The sequence below is a fragment of the Alosa sapidissima genome, chromosome 11, assembly GCF_018492685.1.
Source record: "Alosa sapidissima isolate fAloSap1 chromosome 11, fAloSap1.pri, whole genome shotgun sequence".
In the NCBI taxonomy this organism is placed as follows: domain Eukaryota; kingdom Metazoa; phylum Chordata; class Actinopteri; order Clupeiformes; family Clupeidae; genus Alosa; species Alosa sapidissima.
In genome coordinates this window covers 26,453,631-26,473,630 of record NC_055967.1, presented here as the reverse complement: position 1 = coordinate 26,473,630, position 20,000 = coordinate 26,453,631, and the positions used below count along the sequence as shown (strand labels likewise).

At 45.8% G+C, this 20,000-nt stretch overlaps 2 protein-coding genes across 2 annotated transcripts in view; one reads left to right on the top strand and one right to left on the bottom strand.

The window, feature by feature from the left end:
• The window catches only part of cftr (CF transmembrane conductance regulator), a 31,922-nt gene extending 27,431 nt beyond the window's left edge, over nucleotides 1–4,491 (top strand). The window contains exons 24-27 of the mRNA XM_042109548.1: nucleotides 178–267; nucleotides 728–900; nucleotides 1,275–1,380; nucleotides 2,770–4,491. Coding sequence (XP_041965482.1) covers nucleotides 178–267; nucleotides 728–900; nucleotides 1,275–1,380; nucleotides 2,770–2,982 — 582 coding nt within the window. The 3' untranslated portion in view covers nucleotides 2,983–4,491. The remainder of the gene's footprint in view (nucleotides 1–177; nucleotides 268–727; nucleotides 901–1,274; nucleotides 1,381–2,769) is intronic.
• An 810-nt stretch (nucleotides 4,492–5,301) lies between these two features.
• The window catches only part of cttnbp2 (cortactin binding protein 2), a 50,641-nt gene continuing 35,942 nt past the window's right edge, over nucleotides 5,302–20,000 (bottom strand). The window contains exons 9-24 of the mRNA XM_042109547.1: nucleotides 19,878–20,000; nucleotides 18,625–18,742; nucleotides 17,944–18,204; nucleotides 15,521–15,616; nucleotides 14,307–14,386; nucleotides 12,332–12,418; nucleotides 11,967–12,066; nucleotides 11,530–11,685; nucleotides 11,023–11,204; nucleotides 10,164–10,342; nucleotides 8,979–9,187; nucleotides 8,123–8,305; nucleotides 7,552–7,603; nucleotides 6,898–7,009; nucleotides 6,441–6,599; nucleotides 5,302–5,929 (exon numbers count right to left, since the gene is read on the bottom strand). The exon at nucleotides 19,878–20,000 is cut by the window's right edge and continues 72 nt beyond it. Of these exons, the coding sequence (XP_041965481.1) occupies nucleotides 5,495–5,929; nucleotides 6,441–6,599; nucleotides 6,898–7,009; nucleotides 7,552–7,603; nucleotides 8,123–8,305; nucleotides 8,979–9,187; nucleotides 10,164–10,342; nucleotides 11,023–11,204; nucleotides 11,530–11,685; nucleotides 11,967–12,066; nucleotides 12,332–12,418; nucleotides 14,307–14,386; nucleotides 15,521–15,616; nucleotides 17,944–18,204; nucleotides 18,625–18,742; nucleotides 19,878–20,000 (2,532 nt within the window). The 3' untranslated portion in view covers nucleotides 5,302–5,494. The remainder of the gene's footprint in view (nucleotides 5,930–6,440; nucleotides 6,600–6,897; nucleotides 7,010–7,551; nucleotides 7,604–8,122; nucleotides 8,306–8,978; nucleotides 9,188–10,163; nucleotides 10,343–11,022; nucleotides 11,205–11,529; nucleotides 11,686–11,966; nucleotides 12,067–12,331; nucleotides 12,419–14,306; nucleotides 14,387–15,520; nucleotides 15,617–17,943; nucleotides 18,205–18,624; nucleotides 18,743–19,877) is intronic.

The following is a 20,000-nucleotide window of genomic DNA, read 5'->3' as shown; positions in this document are numbered from 1 at the left end:
TCCTAAATGGCTGTTCACACCAGGAATGTTAACTATTAATTCAGCTGAAACTATGAGTGTCCAACGATAAGGAAAGCCTCTCCTCATGTTGATTGGCTGTCAGCTTTTTATCTTTCTTACCCCCCCCCCCCCCCTTAATCCAGTTGACCATGTGGTCATCTTTTTTCTCCCTCACAGAAAGTGTTTATCTTCACCGGAAGCTTCCGCATGAACCTGGACCCATACGGCCGGCACAGCGATGAGGAGCTGTGGAGGGTCACTGAGGAGGTGGGGTCTCCTGCTGACTCTCAGGGGCAGTGGAGGGAATAATAATAATAATAATAATAATGATCATTATTATTGTTATTATTTATAAGCGCCTTTCAAGTCACTGAGAAGATGGGGTCTGCTGATGACCCACAGTGGCAGTGGAGGGAATTCAACATAGGCTTCAGTTTTCTATAAAATAAAAACAAAAAAACAACACATATTGATTTGGCTAATGCTTTTATCCAAAGTGACTTACATATGTCAATTTATACAAGTGCCAGTCTCCCCAGAGCTATTTAGAGTTAACCCAACGATGGCAGCCGGGAATTGAACCCACAAATTAGCCCAGATTAGCTACTATATGCTATACTATACTACCAATGACTGTATGTATAAGTCCTAACCAATGACTGTAGATGTAAATAGACAGTCATAGGTCCTGACAGTGGTGTTGTTGTGCCCGTTCCCGTGACCACAGGTGGGCCTGAAGTCAGTGATCGAGCAGTTCCCTGACAAGCTGGACTTCCAGCTGGAGTACGGAGGCCATGTCCTGAGCTATGGCCACAAGCAGCTCATGTGTCTGGCCCGCTCCATTCTGAGGAGAGCCCGCATCCTGCTGCTGGACGAGCCGAGCGCCCATCTGGACCCCATGTGAGTTGGGGAGGAGGGGGTTGACCCGGTGTGAAAGTAGGCCGGTACGTTCCGGTACTGCGTACCACTATAACATTTAGTGCCGGTACGCAGTATCGGAAAGAGCGGAGAACAGCTGCCTGCCAAAGACAGGGCTGTTAAGGCTCATGCACTTTCCCCATAAGATATTTCACTCCGAGCTCAAGAATTTAAAACTACTTTCACCCTTGGACCTGACACACAGATCACAGATTCACATGTGCCTCTGAGGTGGAGCTGTGAGGGAGATGAAAGAAATGGGGTTTGTGTTTGTTTTATTATTGATGAAGACCGAAGTTCTACCTGGTTGAAGACCGAATCTATCTGTCTGTCTGTCTGTCTGTCTGTGTCTGTAGCACCATCAAGGCCCTGAAGACCACGCTGAGGGACTCCTTCTCCACCTGCACCATCCTGATGTCGGAGCACAGAATGGAGACGCTGTTGGAGTGCCAGTCGTTCCTGGTGAGTGCCCTCTTCCCCGTCGTTCAGCCCCCATGGCTGTGAGTGACACACACAAACATGCGAGAGTCCTCAGCGTCACTGACCTTTCTGATGTTGTCCCTACAAAACAGAACTGCCCTTTTGTTTCACAAGCTCTTTTGACATTTTACTTTTAACAATGCGTGCCCAAGATCAGCTTAATGTGCTGTCTGATCCAGTGTCCTCCTGATTAATTTATGTGTTTGGTAATGCTTGACTGGCGGGTGGATGGTGCATCTTGTGGCTCAGTTGGTCCCATGTGACCCCTAGCCTCTACAATCTCGGCATTTGTTTTGAGGATACCAACCATGATTCTGAATCAGGGAAAAAGTTGAATTTCCCAGTGCTTACACAACAGATCAGTGTTGATCACTGTGGGATTTGGCAGGTGGGGGAACCCTAAAATCCAGTGTCGCTGCAACGGGGAAAAATTACTCACCGTTGGACAACATATTGAGTATCATCATGTAGCAATACTTTTTTGGACAAGAATTGCTAGCTTCTTGGTTACCTCTGTACACGCAAAACATTAACTCACTATTTATTTTAACAATATCATCGTGCTTTATCATTGGTATGAAAGAATATATTTATTATTAATTTATCTGAGGTTATGGAACTGCGTTCCCCCCTGTTTCCCCCCACTTTAACCCCTGTATTGTATGTAACACTAGAGTGATACTGTACGTATGTATCAGGTTAAGTCGACAAACTTAAGAATAATGTAAAAATTCAGGTATGAAATATATAAACATTTAGTAGCAAACAATAACATTTTAGGAGGCACTCCACAAAAAATTGCAATAGTTTATTTTGTGCTGTGTACATGTGGGCATTTAGTTTAATAGAAGCCGTCTTCATGTTCTAGTGGGTAAATGACTCGCAGTGCTTAATTCGATCATGGTTGAAATTTGTTTATGCCGTTATGTAAACAGGGTAAGGAAATTACATTTTCTAAATATTTACAGATTAGGGTTTGGGGAAAGACTACAGCCTGAAATCAATTTGTAGGTCTATTTACTGAAAGTCTTTTTAGGTTGTGCATACCACACACGTAAATATACATTTATTATATCCAAAGTGACTTATAAAATGATTACACTATGAAGGTAGGGAAGAACCAGAGGTGGGACCAAGTCACTGTTTGGCAAGTCACAAGTAAGTCCCAAGTCTTAGCAGTCAAGTCCAAGTCAAGTCCCAAGTAAAGACAGAGAAGGGCAAGTCGAGTCCAAGTCCAAGTCACCTCAAAGCCAAGTCGAGTCCATGACTCGAGTCTGACTCGAGTCCAAGTCATGTGACTCGAGTCCACATGTCTGGGAAGAACCTTGGCTCCCTTGCTCATGGGCCTCCACTGTCTAATTGTCTTTGTAGCTGCTGGACCAGAGCACAGGGAAGACGTACGACTCGATGCAGAAGCTGCTGAACGAGACGAGTCACCTGAAGCAGGCCATGAGCCCGGCGGAGCGCCTCAAGATCTTCCCCCGCCGCAACTCCAGCATGCGCGTGCCCCAGCCCAAGATCAGCGCCGTGACCCTCACCCTGGAGGAGGAGGCCGAGGACGAGATCCAGGACACACGCCTGTGAGCCCCCACCGGGCAGGGGCCACCAAAAGAGAGTCGGGGAGAGAGAGAGAGAGTGAGAGAATGACTGAGAGAGAATGAGTGTGTGAGAGAGAGAGAATGAGAGAGAATGAAAGAGAATGAAAGAGGGTGGATGGATGTGTGGAGTTTCGGAGCAGGTCCTCTTCTCACGCCAGCCCTGCTGCCTCCATTTCAGAGACTCATTAGAGCCAGACTGGCCTGGACCCAGACAAGAAAGGCACAACTCAATTCTTCATCCATATCTCAATGGAGTCTCATAGGTACTGCTTTGATGTCGTCAGTCTGAAAACAATCTTTTATTTGTGTGAGAGTTGGCTGTTCAAAGACAGCAGAGATGAAAAAGGCTTTGTTAAGAAGCTATTATTTAAGCTGAACATCAAGTCATTTCTCTCAACGTTTCTTGTATTAGGTCTATGCAAAAAAAACATGAGGTACTTTAATACTTTGTACAGTAACAAACTTAACCTCCTGCACCTTCAGTTTCATATCAGATAGCTATATCATATTCCTCAGCATAGCCTCCCTAACCCAGACACTTTATGGATTATGGTTAGAGTACTGCATCGTACCTTGACTGGAGCCTTGAAATGTGATTGTGTCAAGGTTATTTTTTTACTTTGTAAATTAAGAGTTATTTGTCTCAGTTGCTTGAATTCATCAGAACGGTTACATTGATTTAAAAAGCAAATGTAAGTGCATTGTAAGTATCAACACATAAAATGGTGGCATTTTCAAAGACAGACAGAACATGGGCATTTATCTTATTAACACATGGGAATAACAATGAGGTCCAAATGTTGATAGAATAGAGATGTGTAGACTGGAATGCTATGCATCAGCAATATTCCCAATATATTTTCCATATTACCAATGTATTTTCCATATTGAAATGAGTATGTAATACAGGATAGACTCAGGTTGCAGCATACAGAGTGTCATTCTGCATGTTTATGCAAAACAGTACTGATTCCCATACACAATGTAAATGCAATGTCTGCAATAAGATTTCATGCTTGTCAACAGATTTATATTGTTCCAGACGCTTTGGAACCAAGGACTGCGACAAAAGAGGGACAGTGATATTATTTATGATACTGCAGAATGTCAAGACATTTGTAGCCAGTTACACATATTGTTCTTAAGGGCTAAATAGATCAAAGTGTCCTTTGAAATATTTTAATTAACTTATCTTATGACCCTTTTGTGAACAAACACACAAAAATGAATCTAAAAATGACAGTTGTATACTACTTTAAATGTACAAGTATATCAATGTGCTGTGTGTTTTTGCAGAATGTGAAATTGGTTAATGATGTTGAAGAATTTAATTTGCCACAACACATTACCAATTCATAATGTCAGCTTAGCTATGAAAGAAAAGAGTGTATTCATAGGAAGACAATGTCAAAATTGTATAATATATGTATTTTTTGTCCTGAGGAAATGATTTCTGCAATCAAATTGTTTTCCATTAAAATGATTTTGAGAGACATGTTTTGTGTGGTGGGGCTGTTTTGCAGATACACAGAGTCTGGTTTGTTGGGAGTAACAGTGCAGTTTTTAATCGTTGTGCTTGAAGGAAGCAGGGCATGTTTTTGAAACGTCATCATACAGCTATCATACAGTTCAACACCAAAGGTTGACTAAAGTCTCTTCTGTACATATAAACAATGGCAACTGAGAAGAAAATACTGGTTGTTCAAAAGTGTCAGGAAACGGTACCGAAAGTAAAAGAGTGAGATGAAACCAAGGTCAGAAACGAGAAACAGAGAAGCTTGCTGCGTGGACTTGGAGTGGGGCTTCACACATGGACACCTGGAGCCAGCTGCGACTCAGGTGAAAACAGATAGATCAAATATTTATTATGGCTTACAGTCAAAACAGAAAAATGTCCTGTGTTTGCAATTATGTTACTTATTGCCACATTCCATTCACTTTGAAACAAGTGAAAAAGTTAAGAACCAAATTTTCATATTACAAACATGTACAATATTTTTTGTCCTGTTTTTTTGCCTTTTCAGTTGTACTGTACAAGCATATTACCACGTACACTAATCTATATACCACTTAAAGTTCCTAATTCTTATTTACACATATTTGGTAAAACCCTGATAAATGTCAATAGTACTTAAACCAACCTTGCAACTATTTAAACATAAAACACTTTTATATTCGAAAATACTTAACAGCAAAAAAATTCTGCTTTTCTTGCTTTGATCCAAAACGTGTTTTGCCTCAAGGCAAAAGCTGTTCAAGCACTTCTTTTGTTAGACATGTCCCTGCGTATTTGCTCAATTTATTATCTTCTTGTCTTCCACCAAAACTCAATACTTCAATAGTATAATATAATAAAACTATGGTCCCCAAGTACACAATGTAATATAGTGTAACAAGTACTGATAACAAGTACAAATACTAAAAGGCTGTCAGAAAACTAACTTCACAACATGGAGGGAAATCACTATTCAGGGGGGGTTAGGAGAGGGGGGAGGAGTCTAACCCTGGTTGTTGTAGTTTTCATGCAAATTTGGGTGCAGGATCCAGATCTCCTCGTGTGATTGGCTGAGGGAGTTGTTGTTGTTGTTGTTGTTGTTGATTGGGGGGTTGTTGGTGGTGGGCAGGGCCTGCCTTGCTCTGCTGCTCGCGTGGGCTTTGTTGGGGGGTCGGGGGCTGGCGGCACTCTGGCCGTGGGGGTGAGGGGGGACACTGCTGCTGCTGCTGCTGCTGCTGCTGACGGCTCGGGGCGTGCTGTGCGCTCGCTGAGGACCCCTGCTGCTGGGCACAGGGAGCTGAGACTTGGGCCGCGTGGCCCGCCTCTCCCCCTGGGGGGTGAGAGGGGTCACGGTGGCCGTCACAGTCACGGTCGGGGTCGGGGTGGAGGCGCTGCCGGTGGCTGGAGCAGTCGCACTCTTGGAGTGACGGCTGTCCATCTGAAAGGTAGAGGAGTGAGTTAGTGCCTTCGAAAGGGGCCATTCTCCTTTGGCCGACATTGGTCGATCTTGAGTGCATAATTTCACAAGAGCAACAGTGCCCTCCCATTCAGGAGCCTTCATAGCCATTAGACATGTGTCTTAAGCCAGTGTTTCCAAAACCAACTTGTCAAACTGTCAAGGCTATGTAATAGTTACTTACATAGCAAGCTGTCAAACACTGTCCACTCGCCTATGTGGTGCACCCCTCTGGTTTATACATCCAGTGTTTGTGTTAGCTAACTGTATCTGAATGTGTTGCTATCAGAGCAAGACAGAGATGGCGCATGACATGCAGTGATGCCTCGTATAAAAAAAACGGAAAAAAAAAACGCTATTTAAGCACCGAAATGAGGCACCGAAATCCACGTTGTTATTCAATGCAGTTACTACCGTTTGCGTCGGCATCGGTGCCATATTAGAACCGTGTTTCGGTGCCCAATGCTACAGTTGAGTAAATGTGGGTGCATACCGTGTGGACCACGGATGGCTGGACCGTGGGCAAGTCTTTGCTTGTGCTGGGGGCTCGGGACTGGAGCGCTGGCTCAGTGCTGTTGTTGTTGTTGTTCAGCTGGCTGTGTCCATGTGTTGAGCCAGGAAATACAATGAAGTCCTCTTTGGAGTTAGCAATCTGCAAAATACACACACACACACACACACACACACACACACACACAGTCAGGAGTATGTTCTGACACTACAGACCAATTCATAACAATGAACATATACTGTCTCCTAGCTAGCTACAATAAACTAAAAAAAAAAAAATAGCAGTAGTGGCCATAATCACACTCCATTCCATTAGTGGAATTGGCAGTGCCGTGGGTTGGGAAGTGTTCATATGTGTGTGTGTGTTTTTGTGCGTGCTGTGTGTGTGTGTGTGTGTGTGTGTGTGTGTGTTGTGCATTGGGAAGTGTTCACGTTTGCACCTTGCTGATGTCTGGCTCAGACTTGCTGGAGCACATGGTCTGAAGCTCCCTCAGGAGGTCTGTCTCATCGTCAGAGCACAGGGACAGACCTGCAGGGTCTCCATCACTGATTCTGAATGCATGTGTACACACACACACACACACACACACACACACACACACACACACACACACACACACAAACACACACACACACACACACACAAACACACACACACACACACACACTCACTGTTATCACAGAATAACTCAATCCATGCTGCATGGCAGTGGAGCTAAACTGAGGCTACATTTCCACCTGCTGGCCGAATCTCTGCATTACCAAAAGTGTCCTTCTCTAAACTGGTGCCTGGTGTTTTTCCCTCTTTCATAAAAAGTTTCCAAGCGATAAATTATAGAATTTTGAGAAGTGTCTCTGTTGTTTAATTGATTTTTAGTTCAAACAAAACATATTTATTATATTAAATGCACATGTATATTTGTATTTCCCATGCTTCGGTATCACTATGTTCCATGCTTGGATACTATATTGATTCACTAACAGTGTCATTTCTCCTTGTGCTCATTTTGTATGGCAACAATAATATGACACATAAAGGACAAATATTTGGAACATGTGGCACATGGCTTAATGTATGAAAACAGCCGACTTACCTGGGAGAGTTCATGTGGGACATCAGGTGGACCTCAGAGGTGGAGAGAGAACCTTGAGGACATGATAGAGAGAAAACATAAATTTCCCTACTCTACATACTCAGTTCTTCAGACACGCAATGAATATGAACATCAATGAAATATGAAATGATTAATACTAAGACGGAGGGCCAAATTACGAAAGTCGGGCCAAGAAGTAAAAAAAAGTCTCTTTAAACTTGGAGAGGCATATTGCTGATAAACGAAACCAATGGCCATCATTTTCCTTGTCAGTTGTCGGGAGAGGATGTCATGTTTCGTGTTTGCTAGGAAATGGTATTTTGGGGCTTTTCTAGCCTATTTTGATATGACGTGACGCAGTGTAGAGCAGACAGGAAATGAGTGGGAGGGAGATGGAGAGTGGGCACAGGAAATGACATCTGGCTGGGCCCAAACCTGGAGCTGACTGGACTGCGGTATGGGACACTGACGTTGCCGCTAAAATAGGATTCTTTCCTGTAAGTCTCTTAAACCTTTCTCTTAAATATGACGTGCCTCCGAAATGGGACGTAGAGTAAAAACAGCATCCCACCTTCACGGAGTGACCCGCTGGTGCTCCACCCAGTGCTGGGACTTCCCTTCTTGCGTGGGCTGGTGTTGGCCCGCCTCCAGGGCCCGCTGTCCCGCCCTTTCCTCCCGCCTTTCTTACAGGAGATGCCGATGGCCGACAGCGGGAATGTTCCACCTTGGAATTCTGCTAGGTGCCTGTCGATCTCTGTTACAGCCACAGACACAGACAGGAGTGACTGGAATTAGAATGGGTGTAGATGGCAGCCAGGTCCCAATACACTCACACATGCTACTGCTGCTGCTGGTTATTCTGCATTCCTAGCATTTGTCAACACAAGGGATCAGAACAAAAGAATGTGGTGTACAGAAACATGTCTTTCCACAGCTGGCACTGTCAACATACTAGTAGTTTCTCTTCTCCTCTAGTGGCTATTACTGTAAACAACAGCAGATTACATTTAAAGACAGAACCTTCAGTGGGTTCTGAACCTTCAGTGGGATCTACCTTGGGAATGGATAATCTAACTGAAGTAACCATCAATAGTAATACATTGAGCTTTACTGTTTCAGGTTTGAATAACTTGTGAAATTAGTTTGTTGACTGCTCTTCACCTCCACAGAGGAGCCCTAAGAAGTGAGGAGTTGAGTTGAGACTGATGAAGAGAGTGGGGCAGGGAGAGAGAGAGAGAGAGAGGGAAAGAGAGAGAGAGAAAGGTAGAGAGAGTGAGGGAGATAGAGAGAGGGAAAGGTATAGAGAGGGGGAGAGAGAGACAAACAGAGACAGAGAGAAAGGTAGAGTAAGAGAGGGAGAGAGATAGAGAGCAAGAGAGAGAGGCAGAGAGAGGGAGGAGGAGAAGAGAGAGAATGTTTGGTTGTACCTGTTCGGGGCAGCGGGCAGCTCTGCAGGACGGCTTTGTTGAGGAGGATGCTGAGTGCGGCTCTAAGCACCGCCCTCTGGCCTGGACTCAGGCTCTTGCTGTTGCTGGGAGACCGGCGCTGGGCTGGAGCCCTCTTGGCTGTCACCCTGGAGACGACTGCATCCTCCACACGAGGGACCACCACCGCATTCCACAGACGAGCCAGCCATCTAGATAGATAGATAGATAGATAGATAGATAGATAGATAGATACTTTATTGATCCCCAAGGGGAAATTCAAGGTCTCAGTAGCCATCACACACAACATGCACTTACAGTACAGCAGAAAAAGTAATATACTTATAAAAAAACTCCATTGTACAATAGAAACAGTAAAAGATAAACATGATACTAAAATACTAAATACTAAATATACTATATAAACTAAATCAATCAATGTGCTGATCAAAGGATGATCAAGCATGACAGGGCAGGGACTGAACCTGTAATTCAGTGTGCAGCTGAGGATGATCGCTTCCTTGTTATCCCTGTCTAGGGTGCCATGGTCGTGGACCCCTCAACAGACACAAGCAAGATGCAATATTGTACAATACAATATACAGTTGAAAGGGTGGGGATAGTAATATGGACATATAAGAGAATAATGTATAAAGTAGACAAGATAATATAACAAAACTATGTCAGTGCAAGAATAGGTTGAGGTAAAATGGTTACATTGGTCAAGTATTGAGTATGAGGTATTAAGCATCAAGTACGGCCACAGTCAATCTGGGTTAGAGCGCGCACACACACACACACACACACACACAAACACACACACACACACACACAAATTGTGACTTTAATTTACAAGGACTAAAGAACTAAATATTTGAGTAGTGAAAAAACAAAAAACAAAGGTCGATGAACACTGAGCTGACAATCAGCATCTGTTCCACTTGCAATACCAACTTCATCAAGAAGTCTGCGGATGTTGTGTTTACAAAAAAGTTAATAATAAGTGAAAAAGACACTATGTATGCATGAGTTTTTCAGCTTCATTTACAAGAACTGAAAACAATTCGATTTAAATAATAACTGAATCTATATCAGTTAATTTCCATAAACTGTTGTACACTCTTATACTCATGCTATCAAGGAATATCAACTGACCAAGGCGCACGCATATCATTGCAGGTGACCTACTTGACGATAGCCTGTGCCTGGTCGGGGACCACGGGGCAGGAGAGGAAGATGCGTGGCCCCAGCAGAGCCTCTGGGGTGCCCAGGCGGGACAGGCAGGTGTTGAGCTGGTGCCAGACCAGGCACACCCAGGACAGAGACCTCTGCAGCAGGTCATCAGGAGCCCACGGCTGGCCTTGTGTCTACAAGCACACAGACAGAGCTCTTGTGGGCCGCAGATACAAAGGGATTCTTACACTGTGAGAATGTTCAGGAGCCCATGGCAGGCTCTGTGTATACAATCACATCACAGAGAGAGAGAGAGAGAGAGAGAGAGAGAGAGAGAGAGAGAGAGAGAGAGAGAGCTCTAGGTGGACTGACCATGCAAAGACATTCTCAGGGTTCCCACTCTAAGTCAAGTGTAAAATTCCATGACTTTTCCCTGACTTTCCCTGACAAAAAAATCTGGATTTCCATGACCTATAATGAGGAGATTTCTGAGCAGCCACATAGTGTTCAAGAATCTTTGACTTTTTTTAGAGCGGAATATGAATAAATGGGTATTGAAGAAACAAAGTTGGGCTAAACATCACCACTCAAACATGCAGGAAAGCTAATAACCAGATATACACCAATTCTGTGTGGAAATACATTTGTATTAATGTGTTTTGGCAAGTATATTCTAAACTGCTACAACAAAAGTCCCTGATATTCCATGACTTTGCCCCAGATATGATAAAGACTTTCCATGTCTGGAATAGACTTCCATGACTCGTGGGAACCCTGCATTCTTATTCACTGTGAGAATGTCACCCCCTGGTGGTGAAGGCACGTGTGTGCTTTATCTTTGGTCCGAGTGAGTGGCTGAATGGCTCTCTCTCACCTTGTGGAGGAGCTTGCGGCGCAGGTGGCGTCCCAGAAGGCCGTGCAGAGGCTCCGAGTCCCAGCGCAGCTGCACCCAGCGGAAGTGCTGCTGCAGATGCAGCTCTGTCCCCTGTAGCCGGGGCTTGGCCAGCGAGCCAATCAGAAAGGCGCCCTCCTGGAAGTAGTAAAGCCCGTCCTGACCTGATGGGCAGCAGAGAAAAGAGTTTAGTGTGAATGTGTGGACCAGGTCACACATAACACGCTACCAGTAGGAACTACTGGTCAGTGGGACCATGTCCTGAAAGACTAGCAGAAAGGCTAAAGGCATCACTGGGAACTGAACTGAACTGAATTGAACTGCGGGAGTGCAACTTCTCTACACATGTTGCTGCATATCCAGGGCTGAGCACAAAGCCCCTGCTCATTACGTCAACTAGATTTAGTCAAACGAAGCAAGAACATCCCCATGCAAAAGCCCATGTGTGGGTTGTAACTGAAGTGGAGCTGCGTAGGCGGGTTGTCTGACCGTGCTGCGGGGAGATGGAGCAGACGGCACCGCGGTTCTCCAGCGCCTCACACAGATCCCCCAAGAGCTCGCTCAGGGATGGCGCCCTCTCCAGGCCCTCCAGCAGAACTACCACACGGCCACCCACACACGCCTCACGCGCCGGCACCAGGAACCCTGCACCCACCACACAAAAGGGGGGGAGGGGGGGCAAGATTGAGAGAGATTACATAAATACATAATTTGAAATGGAATCTGCATGTGCAGCAGAATCAGAATCTGCCCTATTTCGAGTTCTAGAGGCAGCAGTCCAGAAGTCCTGTTTGTTTGTGAGAATGTATATGTTACGGTCCAGTAGGACAAAGAATAATTATACTGAATAAGGACACCTGGAGGACAGGGCAGCGTGTGTAGGGAGTGAATGTCCAACACTGGTGAGAGGTAAGGGCTTTATTTACCGCAGTTGATGAAGGTCTCCAGCAGGTGGGTCTTGGACAGACTCTCATCCACCTCCACCCTCACCACATCACAGGCCACTCCCACAGCCTCCTGCCTGCACTAGGGTTGACAAGCACACACACACACACACACACACACACAGACACACACACACACACACACACACACACACACAAAAACATGAATCATCGATGCAGCTCATTTTCACAACCAGGTCACAAAAAACACACTCACATCAACATAGTGCAATAGAACCCTGCATCATCCCTGCACACACACACACACACACACACACACACACACACACACACACACACACACACACACACACACACACACACACACGCGGGTCTATCTTAGTTACCTTGATGCAGTGAGAGATCTGAGTGGCAATGTACTCCTGGCAGCTTCCTTCCAGCCCGTGGAATATGACATTACGATACTGTTCCACCTGAAAGAGTACACGCATATGGAACAGAACATTACGATACACTCTTAAAACGAATGTGTTGTCCCAATCTGGACACAGAGATGTGTTAATAAACAACGCAAGTTGTGTTGTTTTCAACACATTTGTTTTAAGAGTGTACTGTTCCTCCTAACACAACACACGGACATGGAATAGAACATTACGATACACACTTAAAACGAATGTGTTGTCCCAATCTGGACACAGAGATGTGTTAATAAACAACGCAAGTTGTGTTGTTTTCAACACATTTGTTTTAAGAGTGTACCGTTCCTCCTAACACAACATACGGACATGGAATAGAACAGCTGTACAAGGACCTGCTGCATGTTTACTTGGTTGTGTTCTACTAAATCCTACAGAGCACAACGTTAAATAAATATTTAAAAATAAATGACACCCAACATAAACCAGTGGAATCCGGTCACAAAGTTTCCCTACTATGGAGTTCCAACTAATGGTTAGAAATGGGCACTTCTGATTCCCTCTAAAACTTTAAGCTTTGTACTAAAGTGATGCATCTAAAAACAGTAAGCAAACTTTAGCATAGTGAAGTGTTTTGAACTTTGTTATGTATTTTTGCAACTTGAGTGTGTTTCTAGCCTCAGTTAACGGGGGCCTGGCTGCGTATTGTTGTATTTATTGTGTACATCAACGAGTAAGCTAATTACTAGGGCTGTCAAAATAACTGATTAATTTCGATTAATTAATTTCAGAAAAAATAACTGATTAAAAAAAATAACGCAGATTAATCGATTCAGTATGACTTTTGACCCCTAGTCTTTGTAGTAAGTAACCATTAGACTGTAAAATGAAGGAGAGAGAACACAATGTGCTGCCTAGATAATTGATTGGAACATTTACTTTTAAAAAACGGCCTGATGTGTTGATAAAAATGAAGTGTTGATTAAAATAAAGTCCTCTGCAATGTCTGCAGCAAGGAATTTGCATATCACCGGAGTTCATCAACTCTAAAGTCGCACATCAATTCAAAGAAATAGTGTTGACATTGAGGGGAGTGTTAATTTATTTTCATTGTATCCCCTAGGTTATCTGTGACCTGAAATACCTTGTATGTGAAAAACAACTTCTTCCCGAAGCACTTTTGAATCTATTTCCTCAGCATATTAGGTCATATAATAGATTATTATGGCCATTATTAAAATAATAATAAAAGAGTTTTTGAACTTTGATGTCACTAATGCTGATTATTCAATGACTCATTTGAATTTAAATATTTAAAATACTTTCACAGCAAAAAATATATGCGATGAATTTAGATTAATTAATCACAGAGTATGTAATTAATTACATTAATTTTTTTAATCGATTGACAGCCCTACTAATTACAAAACTTTAAAGGGACACCAGGCAACGTTTTCGTGTTAATTACTCATCTTGGTAAGTCAGTATATGGTTAAATGACTCATTACAGGGCGAATGAAGACTCTCTCGCCCGCCCCTACTGCCTGTAGGAATAATATCCCGCTTGCAAGTTCAGTGTATCGTACCCGCCGACCGAAGCAGGATCAGTTTACATCCTGCATCCACAGCAGAGGCAGGCTAACGAAACGCTAGCGATTGTTGCAAACGTGTGTATAATGGCAGAGCCGGCGAAGAAGCAGCGAAAACCCTCGGCGTTAGATGCAAAGAAAAGGAAAAGAGCTTCAGACCGAGCGAGGGGGAGTTTCGTAGAGAAAAAGCATCAGGCTTGCCTGGTGTCCCTTTAAATTGGAAAAGCGCTTGGCACTAGCCCAAGGGCTTGTTTACTCATTTTCAAGAACAGCACCTCATCCCTCCCTCTAAATTTTAGCCGCCCCATCAACCAATCCCCCCACCACCTCCCCGTCTCCACGGTGACGCAGCTTACCAGGCGGGTGTAGTTCTGCAGCAGCTGGAGGGGCATGAGCGAATGGAAGGCCATCTCATCCAGTGCCGACTCCGACAGGCCTGCCACACACACACACACACACACACACACACACACACACAATGACAATCAGAGCCGTGGTGATGGGAAAGAGAAAGAGAAAGAGAAAGAGAGAGAGAGAGAGAGAGAGAGAGAGAGAGAGACAAAAGGCACAAAAGAGAGGGATAATGAAAGGAAAAATGAAAGAAAAAGAGAGAAAAAAGTGTCAGAAAGAATCTATCGGGAAAGCCTCCTACGCTACACTGGCAGAGGATGTGTGAGGGTGTGAGGGTGTGAGGGTGTGAGAGTGTGTGTGTGTGTGTGTGTGTGTGTGTGCGTGTGTGTGTGTGTGTGTGTGTGTGCGTGTTTGTGAGTGTCTAAGCGCACAGCCTGTCTCCTTGTCATAGACATTAACTTCAAAAGCCCCCTTGAAACTCCAATCGGAGACAACCCAGACAGACTGTGTCTGGGAAACACAGACAGAGGGCTCTCATCACGTGACCTGTCAGCCAGCGGCACACACACAGACACACACACACACACACACACACAGACGTTCCTATGATACCAGCACAGGACAAATCCCCTGCGCTGCGCTGCGCTGCACTGCGGAGCTGAGACTGTGTGAGCAGCCCCTCTCCTGTTGCTGCGGCGGCTCTGGAGACTGTTTAGCAGTAATCCAGGGATCCGCCGCGCCGGGCCGCGCCGCGCCGCGCCGTGTGAGAGATGAAACCGGTAAACACGCTCTAATCCAACACTCACACACTGTGCCAACGCTATTAGTGAGTCTGAGGCGGCCTGAGAGAGTGTTTATGTGAGTCTAAACACACAGGTGGCTGGGTTGGAGATTAAATGTGGATAGGAGTCATAAGGGAAACAGGTGAGGGAAGAGAAGAGAAGGAGGTGTGTGTGTGTGTGTGTGTGTGTGTGTGTGTGTGTGTGTGTGTGTGTGTGTGTGTGTGTGTGAGTGAGAGAGAGAGAGAGAGAGGTGAGGAGAGCAGGAGGAGGAGAGAGAAGGAGAGGGGAGAAGAAGGGGTAGAGAGAGGAGAGGAGAGGAGAGAGAGGAGGACAAGAGAGGAGCAGGGAGGAGAGGATGAAGAGAGGAGAGCGAGAAGGAAGGAGAAGGAGGGGAGAGAAGGAGCAGGAGCAGGGGGACAGAGGAGAGGAGACCGCACCTCTGAGGCGGATGGTGATTCGCTGGCTGAGGCGCTTGCGGATCAGGTCCCATGGAGACAGGGCCAACTCTTCCCCCGGAAACCAAATAGTGTCTCCTGAAACACACACAGGGCACACACACACACATCAGTTAACAAGTACACACACACACACACACACACACACACACACACAGGGTACACACCACATCAGTTAACAAGTTCACATACACACACACACACACACACACACACACACACACACACACAGGGTACACACACACACACAGGGTACACACCACATCAGTTAACAAGTTCACATACACACACACACCTGTCACACTGTACCTGGACAGGAATTCCCCCTCTCTCCTCTCTCCCCCGCTGCTCAACCTCTACCTCTCATCTATAATGCAATCATTCCTGCTCCCTGCTGCTCTGTTCCCATCTCCCCAAGCCTCACCCCCCTCCTCAAAAACATCAAATGATTTGGGTCTGACAGTGGAGGCAGAGGGGGCTTCCCGTGCCTGTTTTTCAGATAGACAGCGAGGAGGAGAGAGAGGCCACCTGCAGTGTTGTGTTTGCATTCTCCCAAATGATTCCGGAGACGACAAACACACAAGTTGGCGTGGCTGTGGCGTACGTGTGTAAATGTTCATGAGAGCTCACTGGAGCAGAGAATACCGCAGGAGAGATAGCGACCACAGAGAGAGAGGGAGCAAGAGAGAGAGAGAGAGAGAGAGGGATAGAGAGAGAGAGAGGAAAAGAGAGAGAGAGTGAGTGAGAGAGTGTGAGCGAAAGAGATAGAGAGAGACAGAGACAGAGAGAGAGAGCGAGAGTGAGTGAGATAGAGTGTAAGCAAAAGAGATAGAGACAGAGAGAGAGAGAGAGAGAGAGAGAGAGAGACAGAGAGAGAGAGAGAGAGAGAGAGAGAGAGGTGGGAAGAGAGCTGGCGGTGGAGTTTATTTCCAGCGTGGCTGAGGGCATGATATCCCTGCGGCTGGGCCAAGCTCAATTAGGCCACTGTCCCACTGAGCACCTCCCCGCGCCTGGCCAGTGACAATGTTGGATGCAACCCCAGGCCCTGAGCCACGCCAAGCGCCTGTGTCTAATGTGGCCTGTGTGTGTGTCACTGTGTGTGTGTGTGTGTGTGTGTGTGTGTTTGTTTATTTGTGTCTGTGTGTGTGTGTGTGTGTGTGTGTGTGTGTGTGTGTGTGTGTGTGTGTGTGTGTGTGCATGCGTAAGTGAGTGTGTGTGGAGATGTTTGAGAAAATGCAGATTATTTTTTAGGTATCAAGGTGTGTCCTGTTGACTGAGTATTTGCTTATTTCTTGGATGTGTAAGCTTGTGTGTGAGTGTGTGTGTGTGTGTGTGTGTGTGTGTGAGTGTGAATACTGTATGTGTGTGTATATATATATAAGTGTGTGTGTGTGCATGTGTGGATATGTGTGGTTGCTTGACCTTTCTGAGGCCAATGGCTGACCTATCGACACCACTTTCACACCTATGAGTCATACACACATGCAGGTCAAGCTCAGGCTCGCCTTCTCTCTCTCTCTCTGCCTCCTCTCTTTCTCTCCATCTCTCTCTCTCTCCACCCCCCCCCCCCCCCTCTCTCTTGGTTGATGGTAGTAAATGCTGACACAGGGGGAAATGAGAGCTTCGTCGTGGCCACCGGCCGTATGGGAGGCAGCAGCTGGGCCGTCCCAAAATAGGTGGCGATGACTGTGCTGCTGTGAACACAAGTGTGTGTCTGTGTGTGTGCATCTTGTTTGCAGGATTGTTTACCACCCACAACCCTCAACCCTTGGGAGAACTGCCTTTTTCCCGGTACGCCTCAACCACATTTGGTTTTTACAGTACAACATAATTATGACAGCTTGTGAGGTAAGAAGAACTGCATTGTTTCCGAGAAAATTACAGCAGCACTGTACTTTATATGCTATACACAACAATACAGATTTGTTTTCAATGGGTTTCCATGGGCTCTGGGCAATGTGCTCATGCTTCTGTTGAGGGATCCAAGTTCACATGTGACGTCTCTTCTGACTGAGGGCGTACTCACACTATGCCATCCGTACCGTACCCGAGTACGTTTGATACCTAAGGTCCGGTTCGTTTGACCAGTGTGATCGCTCCGTACCGTACCCCGGCATGGTACACTTATCCGTGCCCAGGTCTGCTTGAGGAAGTGGGCTCGGGCATGGTACGGTTGGGCTTATGATCGCGCCTGAGCAAAGAATCTACAGCACAGCCGCTCAACCGTGCCTGGGTACAGTTTGATAATATGCAGTATGCGTGCGGACTCCGTTATACTCCGGCATGGTACAAGAGAACCGTGCCCAGTGTGAGTACGCCCTGAATCTACAGCAGGGACTCTTATGTAGGGGAAGCGTGAGCAGGGTTTGATGCAACTCCAGTGAGGTGGTGAGTGAGTTCCTTACCGATGGTCACCGAGGCTATGCTGTCAGGTGATAGGCCCAGAGGAGTGTCAGTCATAACCGTGTCTTCCCAGAGGTCCCACCCCTTGCACAGAAGCTGAAGGTGATTGGTCAGCAGGTCGTTCAGACTTTGGCCCAGCTCCTCCCAGGGCGTGTGACGCTGGACTGTTACCATGCCAACAACAGGGCCGTCCTCCAGCAGGTCAAGGGGGCAGAGGCGCTCACTGAGGCCTGTGTGCACCTGCACGGCAACTCGGTATGAATCTGGCCAGGGTCAAAGGTCAAAAACAGGGAAAAGGGGGTCAGAAATTAGTGCAAGATGTGACGACACAACTTCATCTCAGAGTTTAATTAGGAATCAAGGAACTGTGAGGACCCATGGGAGCTGTTGCGGAAGTGTACGGTACGGTAATTTCAGGTCAGCATTTTTGGACAGAAACTGGGCCAACCCAAATCACTGATCCGCTACCTATTGGAGAGATTGATGCCAGAGTCTGCTTTGAGTATCACACAATCGTGTCTCAGACAGGGACAACAAATTCCAGGTGGAACACTGCAGGGGAGTCCCATCTCCTATCTGGCAGGAACACACACACACACACACACACACACACACACACACACACACACACACACACACACACACACACACACACACACACACAAAAAGGCTGACCAACTCACAAAGGTTCTCCAGAAGGTCCTTGCAGTCGTCTGTGGCCACATCGTGGATGGTGCGGTTGCATTTGTCCCTTGTCTCGATGTCCTGTTGGCTTTGGGCACACAATACCCCCAGGCAATCCTGCAACAAAACAGTTGCACAAGCATGGCTTCTATTACACAGAAGTAATGATATAAGCTCTAAATCTCAGTGACAGAGGCCAAAATTCTCTCACATGTGTGTTGTGTTCTAAATTTGTGACTATGCATACTACAGACTCTGAGGGCCAGATGTACGCTTTTGCACCCACTTCAGGCGTATTTGTTTCGCAATGTGCGTGTAAAATCATTGCGAGGTATGTATAAACAGGCCGCAATTATGTAAAAGCGCAAACTGCCTGTCGCGGGAGCTGAAAGTGGCAGATTGCGTTTGTCATGTCATGCATATGCATTCATGGGAGGATCCAGGGGATAATGGGAGTTTAGCGTAAAAAGATGGGAGGGGAAGAGTAAAGAGCGCCTAATTATGTATTCCGCGGTATGTACAAAGACTGCTCCTGAAAGCGCACGTCTATTCTGCGCCTAAATACTTCCGCCTTGTAAAAGCAGGTGTTAATCCAAATTGCAGTTCAATGCGTCAATAAGAGAACCTTTCAAAGACAACAGAATCGCTATTTAGAGCACCAGTTTTTGTGGTGAAAGTATTTGTACTACCAAAAGTAACCTTAACTTTCGTTGGCCTTTCGAATGTCTTACTTTCACTTTCACGTCATTCACTTAAACTTTCCTACTTGCTAGATTTGACCAATCATCCATAGCCTACAGCCTACAGCACAAGTAGTTTGAGTAGCACTACGGATCTTCATTATCTCCCTGCTTGTTTACATCTTATCATGTATGGTATTATTTCATGATCGCTAAACATTTGATTATTTTTAATAGAAAGGCGCAGTTTACACTAAGGATTGAACGATTGATAAATACGACGGAAACTTGGGTCTGACAGCGTTCGCAATCTGCGGTGTGTCCATGACGCTGATAACGCTACGTTCGCAAATGTACGTACATCTGGCCCTGAGTATGTATGTTGTGGTGTCAGAGGTTGGTGAGTTTGTGTGTGTGTGTGTGTGTGTGTGTTTGTACTTGTGTGTTTGTGCTTGTGTGATTGTACGTTTGTGTGCATGCACTTGTGTGTGTGTGTGTGTGTGTGTGTTTTGTTTGTTTGTTTGTTTGTGTGTGTGTGTGTGTGTGTGTGTGTGTGTGTGTGACCTCCTCACCTTGAAGCCCCTGGCAGCGGCGATGTGGGCAGCGGTCCAGCCGTCTCTGTTGGTCTGGTTGAGGAGTGTGGCGAGCGAGTGTGGGTGGGGGAGCGGGTCGTCCCGACGCTGCTTGGCCCCCGG